The 17,611-nt window shown below is 46.4% G+C and overlaps 1 protein-coding gene across 1 annotated transcript; it reads right to left on the bottom strand.

Moving 5' to 3' along the window:
* Positions 1 to 1,469: 1,469 nt before the first annotated feature.
* On the bottom strand, positions 1,470 to 16,846 carry LOC308187667 (uncharacterized protein; the record flags this gene model as incomplete). The annotated part of the gene is made up of 3 exons (XM_080575864.1): positions 1,470 to 7,085; positions 7,296 to 15,624; positions 16,794 to 16,846. 2 exons carry the CDS (start codon positions 16,844 to 16,846, stop codon positions 14,718 to 14,720), a joined length of 960 nt encoding a protein of 319 aa, XP_080431990.1. The 3' UTR covers positions 1,470 to 7,085; positions 7,296 to 14,717.
* Between the last annotated feature and the right edge of the window lie 765 nt (positions 16,847 to 17,611).

Here is a 17,611-nt window from a genome sequence, read left to right as displayed (position 1 = left end):
CACTCCCCTGTTTGTTCCAGAGTTTACCCCATAGAGCTCAGAATATTTCAGAAACTAAAAATAAAAATTAAATAGAAAAATAATGATAAATTAAAAAAAAAAAAAACTACTGCTGACATGGCTTTCAGAGCCTGCAGCCAGCTAGGCATGGATTATAATAGGAATAATTAGTGCTCCTAAAGGGTCCAGCTGAAATCACAATGACCCTGTAGAAAGGACTGTATATAAACAGTAAGAGTTAGCCATGTCTCGAAGATCTATCTCAAGACCAACAGAGATAAGGAAAAAGAATTCATGTTAACACTGTTTTGCTGATATGGGAACCAGGCATGGAGGGATTACATGGTTTAGCCCAAGAGAAAATCTGTGATGTTGTAAACAAAACCCCAACATGCTGAGACCCAGACTGGTGCTGTACCAGCTAAGCAATCCGTGATCTCCCCCTGGACTAGGAGCAGACACCACGACACAGATGTCTGTTATGTCTAGAAAACGGGGCTGCTACATATGCTGTATTTTTAATGCAGTTCATCTTTACCCTAGATTCCATGCTCCTTTACTTACTCGAAGCCTCTGGCACCAAAGAATAATCTGTGGAGAAGTGAGGAAGTGTAGTTATGGATCATAAACCTTCGCTTGCCTGCTGGGAATGTCCACAGCTGATAGTATCAGTAGGAGAGATGTCAGATTCTGCCATCTAGCCCAGACCAGAAGCAAGAAAATCACCTTTAGAGTTGCACTCCACATTTTTCTGCCTAGGTGACTGGTTCTAGTAGGACACTCATAAAAGGGCAACACTCTTCCGAAACCAGGATGAAAATCAAAGATACTTGCTGTTTGGCATTATGCACCAAAAAAAGTTGGGGTACAGCCCTTGAGATACTGCAGCACAACATCAAAATGCTGTTGTGACTGCCTATGTGAGCACAAGCATATTCCTACTTTTTACTGATAGGAATAAATACTGTTCAGGACTGTGACATTGTTCCTAAATTGCAGCTAGAAGTTGACAGCCTGTCAAAGAGAGGAACCAAGCATCACTGAAGAATATATGTCAAAAATGCAACCTACTTTTGCAGCCCTATGGCCTGTTCTCCCACAGGCACCTCCCACAGGCTAAGTCAAACCTTGGTGGTTTGTAGTATAGTAAAAGATCTGCCTAGACCCAAGTAAAAGAGAAGGGACATGACATGCTCAAACACAGAACGCCTTTTTCTGTCTCTAATTTTGACTCCCTCGTGGCATAATTACTGGGTCTGGAGTAAACTGTTAATGCTGAAGCAGGTCTATATGAGTTCAGCATGCTCTGTGGAGAACAGCTGTCTCCCACTTCCAGACGAGACTGATTGTGCGGCAGCAGGTGTGGAAGTCGAACCTGTCCATCCCCTAACAGTGAGAGGAAAACATATGGAGTAAATGTGGATTTTATCTACAAGGAAGGCTCTTACAGTTGCCACGACTCCACACTGGCTCCTCCCCAGCTGTAAAGATGATGCAACATCTGACAGCAATCAATGGCATCTGAGTACTGAGTACTGTGTTCCCCTCACTCCGCATTGCTTCTGTCCCCACCTTGCCTGCAGCTTTTGGAGCCCCACCAGAGCTGCCCCACTTTATGACTCACCACTGGGAGTATGTTCTCCTTCACCAGTGTGAAATTCAGACGGACAGACAGCAATTTAAATGTCAATACAATTCACTGTAAACTTAACTCCCTTTCAAAGAGAGCAGGTGAATATATGTCATCTATTCCCTCCGTTGCACAAATCATGTGAACAGAGGTTATTACAACCTGAAAAACTGAACGAGGACTAACCATGGCAATCCAACACAGACAAGCCAGAGCCCCCTCTCTCCAGATACCACCTCTGGCATTCCCACCTTACAAAACCCCTTCCCTTGGGGTCCCCTCTGTCTGCAGCACTCTCCTCCGTTATATACCCAGGTATATACCCTGGAGGAGCTCTGCTACCGTTTGAAACCTTTGTGCTCACCACGCGTGCTCTAACATTCTCTTCACCTGCTTTTCTAACTCCCAGGACATGCAGTCCCCCTTTCACCTTCAAAGTACCTTCCCAAGGGCAGTGGTCCTGCTACAGAAGCTGGTATTGGTTTCCTCCTCGTCTTCCAGCCTCGGCTGACCCAGCTGAACCTCGAGCACCCAACTAGCCTACCCATTTCGCCTGCCTTCACTGAGTAATTCAGGAAGGTGGAAGGCAGCATGGCAAAAGGAAGAGCTACAGCTGGGTCACCACGTTAGCTGAGCATGCTGCAGAGCAGGCTGCATTCCCTGATGCCTCTTGACTTGCCACAGGGCACTGTGAAACCCCTCACCAGCTCACGTGTTTCTAGGAAGACCTAGAAGCACTGCAGCCCGCTTCCTCCCTTTTAAAGCTTGCCAGCTGTCTTCCACTCACAGCTGAATTAATCAGATGTCCTCACTCCACTGGGGACAAGAACTGTGCTTCTAGGTATGCAAAAATTGTGACCATGTCAGAGTTAACTCTGGCTCGTGAATTTTGCAAAAGGCTGACAGTTTTCTTTCTTTCAGCTAAAGAGTGATGTTGCTAAAACATACTCAGTTCTCCTAACAATGTTTCCTTCAACCCAATCACGAGCCAAATAAGCACAGCCAATATTTGCGATTCTTCTGTTGGGCATTGTATCGTTTTAGGCTTTTAAACTCCTTTTACTAGAGTGTAGTTCAGAAATAGGCAGCATTTGAGAGATGCAAACAAATTTCCCTTGCAGTTTTTCCCTTGAGTCATCTTGTCATGGATTTGTTATAAAAAACTAACATCCTGCTTCACAATGAATGGGTATTTTGATAGTTATAAGATCTGTTTCTGATGTGTGCATGGTCTTTCAAAGTTCCATGCATGTTTTCCAGGCTAAAATGGCTTTGGGAGGCAGGGTACTTATAACTGATTAAGGTCATTTTTATTTTCTATGAAAAATGGATGTAGGGACAGCCACAGAGAAGAGTAATTATCTCACTGAGATGAACACCAGTTTACTTCCCCTCATAAATAAGTATGTCTAGATTCAACAACAACACAAGCAATTGTAGTCGGCAAGGCCTGAGAACAAGGGAACCTTCTTGGGCATATTAATATCTCTCCAGACAAAGTCAGCCTTGATTTGTCATTGTTAAGTATTGTACTCAGAACGTCACATTAAGGACTGCACAGAGAAGTTACCACAAAAGCAGCAACTAGTATTCCCAAGAGTTTACAAAGGTCAGAATTATTTAATGCCCTTGCCAAATGACAATGATTGGTCATGCCAGACCTGGAAATGGATTTCGGGCTATTTCTGTGATCCCATTATCCTCTGTTTCCCACCTGCACAGCAACTGAAATTCCTGGCCCTTCTTCTGTCCTCCTCTACTTTAGCATCTCTCCAGCCAAAGCTCCAAGACAAGTAACATCATGGAAATGTGCAACTGGATCCACCAGCCTCCCCTTCTCCCCTCATGCCCATGCACCTTCCCTGTGCTCACTTTCCTGTAACAGGTCCCCTCTCATCTTTAAGCATCTGCGCTGTGGTCTGTGCACAGCATCACCCAGCTCCTGCATTCATTCCCTCGTGCATTGTACGTCTCCCTTGTGTATGCAGCCATTCCCTTCTGCATCATCTTTTCTCCATCATCTTTCTCCTCTTCAGCCTCCTTTTTTTCAACATCTCCCTCCTGGCTTAATCTAGACTGAGGTTAAGGTGTGATGTTAGCCACCCAGGATAACCCAACTAGGTTTTTTTGCCCAGAGAAGCTGTGGATGTCCCATCCCTGGAGGTGTTCAAGGCCAGGCTGGATGGGGCTTTGGGCAACCTGGTCTGCTGGGAGGTGTCCCTGCACATGGCAGGGGGTTGGAACTGGGTGATCTTTAAGGTCCCTTCCAACAGAAGCCATTCTATGATTCTGATTTTTACCGGTCTAATGCGGACACAGCAGACTGGTTTTAAGAAATGTTAAGTGGATCATTAGAATCTAAAAGGTACACTTTAATTCCTAATCTAGGCAAGAAAGTTAAGTTGCTTTGCAGCTCTCTCAGTTTCTATCAGTTTCTGACTCATTGTTTCCAAGGGTCTCTCCTCAGTTTTGCTCTGGTCTTCGTCATTTGGAACCCATCTCTTTTTCCTTCTTGTCTTCCCCAAAGAGGCTCTTTTGTACAATTTCTCCATCACCCCAAACAGCACACAACTCTTTGTTTTCCCCCTTCAGACTCTGCTACCCGCAACATATTTTTTAGCCATTCTCAGAAAAAATCACATGGCCTTTCTCATTTTGTTACTTCCTCCTCTTACGCGTTCCTGTTAATATTTGCTTGTTTCTCATTGGGAGTTTATCACTCCTTCCTCAGAGACAAGAGAGAGAAAGAGAGAAAGAAAGAGAAACAAAGGACGTGTTTTGCGCCTTAGACATGGATTAGGTGAGGTCAGGATCTGGGAGGACTTTTGCTAACAATAAAGGGAGGCAGAAAGGGAACTAAAGAGACTTTCATCTCTGGGGCCCCCAGTGTAAGAAGGACACAAATGTATTAGAACAAGCCCAGAGGACAGCCAAGATGAACAAGTTGCCCAGAGAAGCTGTGGATGCACATCCTTGGAAGTCTTCAAGGCCAGGTTGGATGGGGATTTGAGCAACCTGGTCTGGTGGGAGGTGTCCCTTCCCATTGCAGGGGGGTTGGAACTGGATGGTCTTTAGGGTCCCTGCCAACCCAGACCATTCTGTGATTCTATGACTAGAAAATAAGATGGAGTTAAAGCATAAAAGCAAAAGGTTGCAGGTAGGGCTGAGTAACAGCTAACATCAAGAACAACAAAGAGTCCTGATCCCACCTTCCAGTGCTGCCTTTCCTATCTAGGAGAGGGCAGGTGGCAGCAAAAACTGGATTGCACGAGGGGCACCAACCACTCCAACACTCCCCTCTGCTGGCCACTGCCCAGGGGGAACCGGCAGGGAGTGGCGGGGTGCTGCGGCAGGGTGCGGGACTGCGGGTCCCAGGGGGCCCCCAAAAATGTCGCTCTTAGCTGAGCCACAGAGTTCTCATTAAGGCTGAGAATGGCTGAACTACTGGCGGAATTCATAGCTAAGTTCTGGACGTTTGGATTGTGTTACTAGTTATACGTGGTATCAACACACCAAATCTACTAAATTCGTAGCTCTTTTACGCCTTTAAATGCATATTAATATCCCACAGCATTCTCATCTCCTTATGGCACTTAACAGCTTCCTCCAGTGGTCTGGTTTTCTTTCCTCACTGCTGTTAAAAGGGGGCAGAAGCTACGACGAAATGACGAGCAGAAGCCCTGAAAGGCTACATCATTTACAAAACAACGTGGAGGCATGCGTTCATAGCATGTTAAATAGCATCAAAAAAAAATATGTTTTGCTGCATCCTTTTGTGCTTAAAAAGTACTGATGCATGATCTTGGTTTAACACACATGAAGAACTTGTTGGCCTACTCCCGAGAATCGCATGGCTCTGTAAAATTTGCTACAGCTTTTCTGTTGGCAGTGCAGCGCAGAAGGCACTCTTATTTGGCTACAGCAGAGCCCGTTTTCCTTTTGTTTTCCCCAGGGGATCTACAGCGTGCGTCATGTGTCTGCTGCGTGTGTATTGGAGGAGTTTCTGGATTTCCTTCCCGTGCTTGTATGATGGTGGGCTCACAGCCAAGTCCCATTTTTCCCTAGGTTCTGATCTCTAGATTTTTAATTTTTTTTTAACTGAGCACTTCCTTTGCCCTGCTTTTAGCGACGTGCTCTAGACGGGTTTTCAGGCCTGCTTTAATCTCGGCAGGCGTTTCAGCACGGCGGATATCCTCACGGCGCCTCTGCGCTCCCTCTTCTTGATCCGGAGCCTCCCCCTGCAGCCCTGGGGGGCTCTGCTCCCCGCTCCGCCCCCTCTGTGCCCTCCCTCTTCGCTCCCCCCGCCCCTGCCCCGCTCCTTCTCCCCTCCCTCTCCCTGCACGCCTGCAGGACCGCCGGGCAGAGACGCCCTCCCTCCCCTCTCCCTTCTGCAAACTCACCTCGGCCAGTCCCGGGCAAGAGAGGGCCATTTTTTAAGGCTTCAGTTCCCAGCGGTCACCCAGCCGCCCGCAGCCCTCTGCCTCCGAACGGGGCGGGTTGTGAGGCAGGGGATTGTGATGCGCCTCTCGCCCCCGGGGACCCGCGGGCCGCCCTCCGCGGGCCGCTAAACAGTGCTTTTCTGCTTGGGGAACAGGGCTAAAAGCTGGCAGCACTTCTGCTCGGAAGGACCTGTTGCAAAACAGGGGGAGCAGGGACATGCCAGGACCACCCGCTGCCGAGCGGCAGAGGCTGCAGAAGACGTGGGTGATTTACCGCAGTGTCTGACTGGCAGCTCATTGCTTGCCACAGACAGTAAGCGAACGGTACGGCAGGAAGAGCAAGCAGTTCCCATGGCAGCAGAGCTCAAGGCATCTAAGGTCAAGATATGACGGAGGCTGCCGGAGAAAATTAGTTTTGCCGAGAGGATAAAACCCGCGGCACGGGGCTCCCGAGCAGCTCTGCAAACGCCCCCCAGCCAGCCTGCATCGCTCCCAGCTACAGCGCTGCCCAGGGGCTCTCCCGGGGCCTGACCATCCACCTCAGTGCCTGTCCTGAATCCACCCGTAGCTATTTTTGTTTCTGGGTCACCGAGAATACATCTGCACAGCCAGCAGAGGCGGTTGATTGCAGCATGGGCTGGCGTGTGCACACTACGCTCAGTCACGAGCAAGGGCAGCACCACGCAGGCTGCACAGCAGGCTGCACCAACCCGCCGCAGCTTCCCAGGGAAGATTCAGCTTGCCAGGCACCACTTCCTCACCGTCCTCAACTACCCAAGCCGACTCGGTAAAAAGCCAGCATAGGCATGCCTAGAGATGACAAAACCACGTTGGCTTTTCGTGCAGGCTTTTTCCTTTCTCTCTCCGCCTCCGTCCCTTTTTGGTAGCAGTGCAGGCTTTGCAGCCCTGTAAATCTTCCAGACGGGAAAGCAGCTGGAATTCAGCGAGTCTGCCTGCAGAATCCTGACGTGTAAAAAATGGATTTCTGTTGCCATCTGGTGGATACCTGACGAGCACTTGGAAATAAATAAATAAATAAATAAATACCAAGATCCACCCCCTCCCCACCCCTGCCATTCTTTGAGAGGTGCTTATTCGCCTCTGTTTATCCCACAGGCCCTTACTCTTGCCACATCACAAATTTTTCATGTTAGAGGGGAGTATGTTAGTCTTGTTGGATTATTTTTTTATTATTTAGTCTAATGTTATTAAATTTCTTGTTATACCTGCCATTGCAAGTCTTCTCCATAGTTCTCAATTCAACACTGGCAATTTTCTTGAGTACTCCACGTGCTGCAGTCAAGAGTCCCTCCTAACTTCTGAAGCTTGTGGTTTAGCTGGCCCTAAATTAGAAAGATTCACTTCATCCCTGTGAGCTGCTGAATGAGTCACCCACTGTGGGTCAGTTAATGAATGTAAAATTACTAACCCCGTCTGCCTGTTGCAGAAATCAACAGGATTTATAAGATCGTGCCCCTGCTTACCAAGGGACTTAAAAACCAGCAGCCATCTTCAGAAAATTTGTCTACTTCAGGGCTCCATCTCTGGCGTAGTGGCAGATATCTCACAGAATGCAGGAATCTCACATCAGATGGTTTGCTCACATGTGCTCCTTTCATGGGTACTGTTGTGCAGAAAGGGTTGAGCCTGGCTTAAATTGTAGAATAAAAGAGCTAGCAAAAAAAAAAAAATCACCCTCTTCTCATCTCCTTATGTTTTGGTATAGAATAATTCCCTTCCCATTTAAGGATGGGACCAGATCCCAAAACTCTGCAGACAATTCAGAGGGAGGGCATCCTGATGGCATTTGACAGTAGTTCTCCTTCAGCGTTGGCTCCCAGCTATGCTTAACTCCTTGCTCAAGCCCTGCCTTCGTGCCTCCCTTCCATGCCAGCCTCGCTTCTGCCTGTTCCTTGCGCCAGCTCAGCCACCTCTGCCTGTGTGAACACCCGGCCTTGTGACCGTCTTGCCCGAACTCTCGCAAACTGATTGACCACTCAGGCACAGAGTACCTGATGAATTTCCCATTCCGGTGTTCCCAAAGGCAGGGGTGACTCACGACATTTAGTCACTCCCAGTGACCCAGCCCATGAAATCTGAGGAGCAGCAAGCCGCTCTCCAACTCCGTGTGGACGCTGGTGCACAGGTTTCTGCCCCATGTGAGACTGACCACAGAAGTGCAGTTATCACTAGCCCCATCTCACAGTTTATGTAGACCCCAAGGGAGTTCAGTCAGCAGCAGCTGCACTCACAGCAATAAAGCAACAGCAGTGGGACTGTATGGGGATCTTTGGCCATACCGTGACCCTCAGTGCGGCCCCTGGAAGGAGCCCTGCAGTGCAACATTCCCATCTCCAGCAGGGATCAATTGGAGAAGTCCTGGTGCGGTTGAAAACATCCTTCACTTTAGGTAATTTATTTTTTATTCTCTACATCAGTACTGGCCTGCCCTGGGAAGACAGAAGGCTGAGAGTTTGAGGGACTCATAACCAGCAGTGATTTTCTCATCCAGCTCTCTAGCGCTACATCTTTCAGCTTCGCATTCAGCCCAGTGCATTCACAACTGACCAAAGATCAGAGAGAGGCACTCAGCTCGAAGGAGTTGTTAGCCATCCTGAGTTAAACCCCTGCTTCCACAGACATTACAAACCTAGGCAGCCCAAGAGAAACCTGACTGACCTACCAACCTACTGCTTTGCTCCGAAACCAAGCAACCTCATCCCACCACAGGGTGACAGCAATGGGTCACATGGTTTTGAAAGACAGAGGAGCCCCTAGAAACTTCATAGACAAACGATTTTTCCAAGAGTACTGATGATTTTTTACAGCTGAGGCTGGGGTGGATATTCATTCACTCCAAGCGACTGGGAGTGTTACCCAGCAGTGAAATTTGATTTATTTAATTTAATTTATTTATTTATTGGCAACCAACTAGCAATCTTCCAAACAGCTCTGTTCACAGTTTAGGAGTCAGCACATGGCAAGGACTGTTCCCAGAGGGAAGCCTGCACACAGCCAGACTGTCACGGAGGGTAAGAGTTTAACAGTATGGCCACTTCTGGCCATACTGCTGGCCTCAGAACCAGAGAGCAGTCTTGTTTAATTTACTACCACAGACACAGCCTTTCTCTCTGAGTGGGAACTGAGCCAATCCATAAACACTTTGTTCACTTTTCATACCTTCCAATTACTGCAGCATCTATGCATGGTACCAAAATCAAATGGGGCAAGGGACTAACGCAGTTTAGGTCCAAATTCTTCTTTCACTAGCAAGTCTCTACATGTAATGCTTAATTGCAATGCATTATGATGACTTAACCAAGTTTATTCACTTTTTTTTCTTTCTTTCTTTTCTTCTTTTTGGCTGCATTGCTTTCAGAAAATCAGGGCTTCTTTGTAGTTTTCAGGATCCAGGTTACTGGCAACATTGTTCAATAGGTCAAATGCATTGCAGTGGAGTGCATTACCATGTAGTACATGGACATGGAGTGACATGGACATGGAGTGACATGGACATGGACTCCGTAAGAAGAGAGAAGTATCTTCTGGATATCAGCTATTCAAAAATCCTTTGAAATCCTTCTACAGGCATTAGTAAATATCCTTTTTTTTTTTTAAATTATTCATCCTGTTTCTCCTCAAATGTTTGAGAAAAAAAGTCTTCTGATTATGTATAAGAAAGAACACAGTTACCCAGTTATCCCAGTTGCTGGTTCCTCAGACACACAGGCATCTTATGCTGACTATTTCTGTAAACTGCCAATTGCACAATATAAATAGCACCCTTGTCAAAACAAAACAAAACAAAACAAAAACAAAAACAAAAACCTGCGATTAGGACAATGTCTGACAAATGGTAACCCCACTTGAAGGAATATGTTGTGCTCTCAAGTGTGGACTGATAAGAAAATTAATAGTTCAGAGAATAAACTGAATTGAGTTTAAGTTAAATGGTTATTTTCATTTCCTGTTTCCACTATACCACCTTAGGCTGAGTGGAAGAGTAGGACAGCAGGTGCCAGTCCATGAAATGAAACATTAGTCAGCCCCTTTCTCAACCACTGTGTCTTCACTTTAAATTCAGTCGTGTTTCAGTGTGACTCACACACCTTTGGGACATCATTCACTACAGTCTCTCCTGGGCATCAGTCACGTACCAGATAGCTCAGCATCCTCAGCCAGGATGTTCCCCGTCACAACCTCTCAACAGCTCATGTGGACAGAACTGTACCAAATACCCCTTTCCTAAATGTATTTTCATTTCCTCAAGATACTCATGAGAGCTACTTGTTCAGTTCTTTCTGGAAGCTGCTTGGCTTAACCACTTCCTTCAGCAATGAATTCATCGGTGTAATTTCATGACGTGGAAAAGCATTACCCCATTTTCACTCCTCAGTTTCACTGAATGGTCACTTTGTTCTCATATTGTGATACAGGAAGAACAGAAGTTCTCAACTTTACTTTTCCTGCTCCAGTAATTACTTTATAAATTGTCTGGACACTTTTATATCTCTCCTTTACAAAACAGCAACCTCAGTTTTTCTAACCTCTCTCAGAGAGCTTTTACATGCCTTAATCATTCATGTCACCATTTCCCAAAACCTCACATTTAAGGCCAGACATGCATCCTACACAGAGCATTCAGACAAGATTGTCCACACCGGTGCTGAAATCTCATGGCTATGATTATACAGCTAATTTAAAACCTTGAAGGGGTAACGTCACTCTACATGTTCCCCTTGCTATTGCACTGTTGACGTTGAATTTCATTTTCTGTTGTGCTGTCTGGTCATCTTCCTTGTTTAGGTCTGACTCAAGTCTTCCAGAATCCGCTCTCATACCACTGTTCTGAATTACTTTGTCTTCTGCAGAGGTTGTTGCTTCACTGTTCACTTTTCCCTTCTCCTTCCACGTGATTAATAAATGCACAAGAACACAGGGTGGATCCTTAAAACATTTTGCTCTTAACCTTTTACCATGATGAAAATGAATTGTTTAATTGTCCCTTGCTTGCTGCCTATAGGGCAGTTTTTGTTCTCATCTTGCCCTGCATGCTTAGAATTTTTTAGGATTTTCGCTCCCACAATCTAAGGAAGGCCATTTTGGAAAGTCCCTTCTCAGTGTTGGATTTTTCTTTCTACAGTTCAACTTTGGCCATGCTATACCTATTTGTTCTTAAATTAGTACTATCCTTTCCCTCGAAAGCTCTTTTTTCCTACATGTTGATTACTGTCATGTGTGTTTTTAGCCAGTCATCAGAATATTTCCAAGGCTTTGTTTTACTAGGCAAGATTTTTAAGTTCTACTGGTAGGATCATAGTCCTCAGAAAATACTAGAAGCTATTCTTACACCTGCTTCTGCTTGAAAGAATTTTTGTTGAGAATGACTAATCAGAATTATTCACAATATTAAATATGAGATTTCACCTGTACTGGTGCAACATTACTTTTTCTTTTCCTCTTATAGAAAATTTATAGAAAATTCTGTTGATACTCTCTGATTTATCTTTTAGCAATTCATCTTATGTGCTCAAAGGTTCCTCTTCTCCTCCTGTCCCATTTCCAATTGGTGAGTTCCCACAGGAAAACAACAACAACAACGACGACAACAAAGGTAATTCTTGGCACTAAATTTTACATACCTGAATCTTATGTGAGATCTCATTTCATGCAAATTTCAGAGGTCTTTCAGTATGCTTCTGTAAAACCCCGATCATTCTGCCGTTGTGTTATCAGCAAATTTCATCCAAATGTTCTTTTTATTTATGCCAAGTCCATGAATTCAAATATGAAACAAATAATGGCCAAAAAGTGACCTGTATTAGTAATCCCTTTTCACTATCAAGATGAACAGGATGGTGTAGCATTGCAAGACAATAATATAAAAAGTCTCCTACATCCTCAGAATTGGAGTTGGATAAGAAAAAGCAAAGTTTTTCTTAATTGTTCTCTTTAACCTCCCTTGATCCAACACATCCACTAATTCTTTCACAGACTTCCTGATTCTCACACCCTGAAAGACTCTCATTTATACTTTTCATTCATTTCATTGTTTGCACTTCGACTCCCTATTCCAGCTTCCGTCCTAATTATTACATGCTGCAAATTCAAGCTTCTGTCTACTGTAAATTTTGAAGACTCTCTTGCATGACTCCAGGTTTCTCAGAAATTATAACTTAAGTCACACAGGTATCCTACTTTTCTTTTGATCCACTGAGATGCTTGTCATCCAAGACTATTATTATGCCTGATATTATATGTATGTGCAGCACTTCTAAGGATTTTAATCTTTTACTATTAACGCTGATGCCTGGTTCTCAGTCAGGATGCAACAGCACGAACTGCTCATTAGTGTGAGCTATTGCGATCAAACTTTGTATCCTGTCTGCATTTTCACACCGTCTGCTTTTGAAGTGGTAGACAGTTAGTCAGCCTCACTGTGCTTCAGTGTTTATGAAATGTAGGGGCTCTTTGAAAAGTGACTCGAAGTGGTCCTACATTCACTGCTTCACAGCAACCTCTGTCCACATTTACAGGCAGACGGAGCTTTTCTAGCTGCCGGTCCTGGGATGTGAGACCACAGCTTTTCTTCCTTGGCACCATTGCCGGATATGAAGACCAAAAGTTTCATACACAAAACAGGGGTTCCTTTAAGGACAGCTACTAAATGATCTTTTGGTTTGTTCGCTCTAACTAACTTAAACTTAGAATACAATTCTGTCGATTCAATACAGGCAGGAGTAGTATCCAGCTTCCTCTCTCAGAGCTATTTTAATTCTGCAGGGCTAACAAGCAAGAAAAACAGTAAAAAATATTTCAGTCACTTAAGTCAGAAGATTAGTCAGAACATACCTAAGCAACTTAACTGCTGAGTAAGAAGGTACCTTTTTACGTACAGCTTTTCAGAGGAAAATCACTTTGTAACTTTCCTATATATTCATTGAGTCCATAGTAACATAACATCTGTAACCATAGATCAGCGGGCTTTTGGGCCCAAGAATCTGCTATTCATTATCAGTTTGCTTAACTACTGAAATGTCTCACTTGTGAGTACTTCATAAGTCTGAACTAAGTAGTATCACTTAGTAAACCTTGTGATTCAGTAAAGTGCAATTATCATGGAAATATTTTCTCACGGAAATCTTGTCGGATGTTTCACACTGAAGGAAAAACTGTATGAATTGAAAATGAATGTTGAATATATTCAGTTCATTCACTGACGTGCCTGCAAATTCTCTCTTCCCGAGAAAGCTCCTCCAGCCCCAGCAATCAGCTGCTCTCTGGCCTTATGAGCACCCGAGTTGCACAGGAGTCTGCATTTAAGCAGCACTTACTTGTTGTAATGCTGACTCTGTCAGATCTGACTTCACCCTCCAAGCTTTTCAGCTTGAGTTGAAGCTCCAGAACAAGGTTCCTAAGCATGGTTTTCCCCAGCCAATCTGACCAGAAGGCCCATTCACAGCACTTCTAAACCACAGGGAACACATAGGAAGGGGTGTGGAAGACAAAGCATCTCCCAGTTAAAACAATCTCCCCAGCTGGTGGGAGATCAGGACTCCAACTCCTCTCCCCACATTGCTTTCTATCAGAGATACCACGTTCTGAACAATTAATTAATTATTTTTTATCAAGTACTTGTCACTTTGGACCTAATAAAATCTAGCTGGTATCTCCCATATACTGAGTGACTGTCCTAAAGACCAGGGTTTAAAATCCACTTATTTATGTCTCTGTGAGTATTTAATCTTTCACATAAAAAGAGTTTCAACAACACCAAGCCTTCTAAAAGTCACCACCTCCAAATACACAGAGGTGGGTAGTAAGAAAATTTACCTAAGATAAGATACCGTGTCGTTCTTTCAAATAGGGCATTTGACCTTGGGCAGACAGGAATCTCCTGCTCACGATCCTTGGGAATGAGACCTGCTCTGCTACCTACGGCCACTATACCTGTCTGAAGGACTGAGGGAAAAGCTGGTCACCCAGCTTCAAACCTTTGCTATAAAGCTACGGGAAGAATGAGAGGCTACTTGCAGGGTTCTAAGAAGTAGAGAACTCCTACAGGGTTCATGAAAATAACAGCCCAAATACAGCAGAATGACTTTATTTGTGTCCTTGCAGACAGGGAGGTCATGGTACAAACTGAAAATTTAAAAGGCATAGGAGAACCAGAATGAAAAGAGACATTACAAACGCACCAATTAGGGGAAAAGCTTCAGTGTACCTTATCAGACATGAAAGAATCCAGCTACGAGACCACAACTGATAAGAAACCTGCCTTTGTTAGTTCTGCAGCTCACAGAACTACCTGCCTCAAAGCACACTGAAGTGCAGCTGTAGCCTAAAAAATGACTATGGCAGCCTCATGCAATGGCATGGAGACCGCCAAGTCAGACTTGGAGAAAAAGAATAAACCAACTGCCGCTGAGAAATCAAGGCTGGGATTTTCCTGCTTTTGAAAAGGAGTTCCTATATTAAAAGCACAGCCAGCATCCCTGTCTTAGACTCCTGAGAGTTTCAGGGACGGGTTCATAGAGTTATAGATCCTGTTTGAAAGCAAGGGGAGACCCACGGCAGAGATAATTCGTGTGTAAACTGTGCTTCTGTGGGCGGTCAGAGGTGGGACCGTCAATTCCCCTGGGCTGCATTTACTCCTTTACCAGGTGTATTACAACAGATAGAACAGGCTGCCGAGAGCCTGCGTGGAAACTCAGCGCTTCACTTCCCCCCCACCCGGCGCTGACAGGGCTGCGCCTTCGCGCCCACCCCCCCCCGGCCGGCCACCGTCCCGCCGTGACGTGCGCAAAGGGGGGGGGGGGGGGGGGGCAACCACCCTTCGGCGCATGCGCGCGCCTCCTCCCGCAGGCCGGCCGAACCCGCCCCGAGTCCGAGGCCTGGACCGGAAGCCGCAGTCCGCGGACAGGAAGTGACCTCTCCGCCACCCGCCCCTCTCCTGCAGGCGTCCGCGCGGCCCTTTGTGAGTCACTTGACTGACGGGCGCCAGCCGGCCAATAGCAGCTCCCGGGTGGGCGCGCGAGCCAATCAGGGCCGAGCTGCGGGCCGCCCTCGCCCCGCCCGCCATGGGTGCGCGCTGAGGAACGAAGGCGCCAGCGGGCGCGCGCGAGGGGCGGGGCGGGGCAGGGCGCGCGACGGGCGCCCCCGAGTCTCCCCTCAGCCCCTGAGGCGGCCGGGCCGGGCCCAGGGCCGCATCCGCAGCGCACGTTCCCGGGCGGGCCCCAGCACGGGGCGGGGCGGGGCCGCCGGGCGCTGCCAGCGGGGGCTCCGCGCGCTCTTAAGGTGGCGCCGCGGAGGGGCAGGCCCAGGTGGGGGCCGGGGGCGGAGCCGAGCCTCCAGGGAGGGGACCCGCGAGCAGAGCGGGGCTGCTGCGCGGGCCGAAGCGGGCGGCGAGAGCCCGTCAGGCGGGGGGGCGGCTGCTGGAGCCGCGGCGTCTGCGTGCGAAGGGGTGAACGCGGTGCAGGGTGCACGGCGCCTTTAGCAGCCGAGGCCCTAGGCACGCGTTTAAAACGCCCTGCTTTAAGCCTCCGAGTCTCGGCTCTTAATTACCCTGGGCGTCATTACACGTTAGTACGCAGAAAGTGCTCAAAAATATTTTTATACGGCGCTACAAGAAATGATTCAGTGCCCAGAACACTGGCAAGAAAAATAAACTTACGTATACGTACTGAAATACAGACACATCAAATGTTTTCCTGGGTAAGAAATAAAGATGTGGTTTTGGAAGAAAAGAAAAAAAAAAGTAAATTTGAGGGAAAAATATGTCAGGCTACCTGTACGTTATGCTAGGTTGCAGAGATGCGTGCTTGTCGCACGCGGAAGGAACAAACCTTTAGTCAGGATGTGGAAGAATTCCTTCCCAAATGCCACGAGTTTCGGTGTCCTAACTGCCAAAAAACAAAGCCACCTCCTACACCTTCCTGGATACCAGAAGCCCCAGCTGCCCCCTACCCATCTGTCAAAATTCGTAGCTTTGCCTAAATAAACATTGACAATTCAGTCATGTACAAAACCAGTGGCATCTTGAAAAAATGGGAGAAGGATGAAATACATTGAATGTAATGTAAAAATAAGTTGCATGATGACTAGTTTACTCTTTTTTCATGTCCCCATCTGCTATCCCCTATCTTCTACTTAGCTTGCAGAGGCTTTGGGATGGGTCATTCTGTTCTCAGAATACTAAATGTGACAATGGGGTCACGATCCATTATCTTCTATGTATTTCTGCAACACATAGCTGCCTCTCAAAGCCCCTTTTTGCATTTAATAGCATTTTTATATTTATGTCCTTTCATGTAGCAGAGTAAGTCAATTACATCAGATCGTTGTTGTCTGTAAAAAACAGAGAATATTTCAGATGTTAACTTGTGGGAGAAGACAGTGGACACACACAGGAAAAATAAATGGGGAATACACATGGGATACCTGAAACATGTTGAGTCCAACTGCAGTTTTCCAAAGCTTCTGCAGTTGGCTGTAAATCAAACAACGTGCAGATACCACTCACTGGTTCCTCCCAGCGTAATGATGCTCCTGTCATGTCTCTCAGCAGAGTGATGAGCCTATGCACAACATGGACACAAATCCTCACAAGAGGGGGACTGGAGGACTTGGTGTGGGAATAGCAGGGAGGAACAAAGACCATGCACCCCAAAGAGAAATCCTAAGGAGAGGTAGAAAGCCAAGGGAGTAGGAGCTGAGGTGCTTACCCAGAAGTGGAGCAAGATTGGGGAACAACGAGAATGGGACAGAGCTCTGTCATGGCTTGCAGAGGTGAGGGCGAAGACATGGATGTTGTCCCTTGGTAATGAATGCGAACACTGTAATGGGATCTGTAATGAGAGAATAATGTGTGTAAAGGGACAGGGAATCATCCTTGGCAGAGAGAAGAGTAGATAATAGCACAGGGAAAAGCGCTCCCGCCAGAGCTGCTGGCATAGAAGCAGAACAAAGGTTTGGTATGGGAGAAGAGGGCACAAACTTCCTGAGAGAGTGGACATCAAGTGTTAATTCTTGGTACTTCCTGAAATGAAGGCATGGGAGTTTGGCACAGATTTTGACCTGTTGAAGGAATGCAAAGAGTCTCTGGTAGATACAAGAAAAAACTAAGCCCTGAAAAAGTAGCAAGTCTTACAACAGCGGCTGAGCCATCAGAACAGTTTTCATATTACAGTTCACAGAAGAAAAAAATAAGAAATTTACTCAGAAAATAAATGTATTTCACCCCCCAGTGTATTTCACATCCTAAGCTCCAAGTTCCGTAGCAGTGGCACTGCTTGGAGGGATGCAAATATGAAGCTCGCCATGGAAAGAAGAGATTGTCAAAGACAGGGAGCCCTCCAGATGACTGGCAGGGAACCTGTGGCTATTACACGTTTGTGCATTTCAGATTTCCATGCAGTAGCGGTCACCCTACAGCACTGGCCTCACACTCAGGGGGATCTCATACACTGTCTCTTCCTTCTCCCATGCACGTTTTGGAGTATTTGATCTATTATCTAAGTCACTTCACTGGGCAGTCCCCTGT

The sequence above is a fragment of the Anser brachyrhynchus genome (assembly GCF_964034855.1).
Source record: "Anser brachyrhynchus genome assembly, chromosome: 1".
Classification (NCBI taxonomy): domain Eukaryota; kingdom Metazoa; phylum Chordata; class Aves; order Anseriformes; family Anatidae; genus Anser; species Anser brachyrhynchus.
This window is presented reverse-complemented; position numbering and strand designations above follow the sequence as displayed.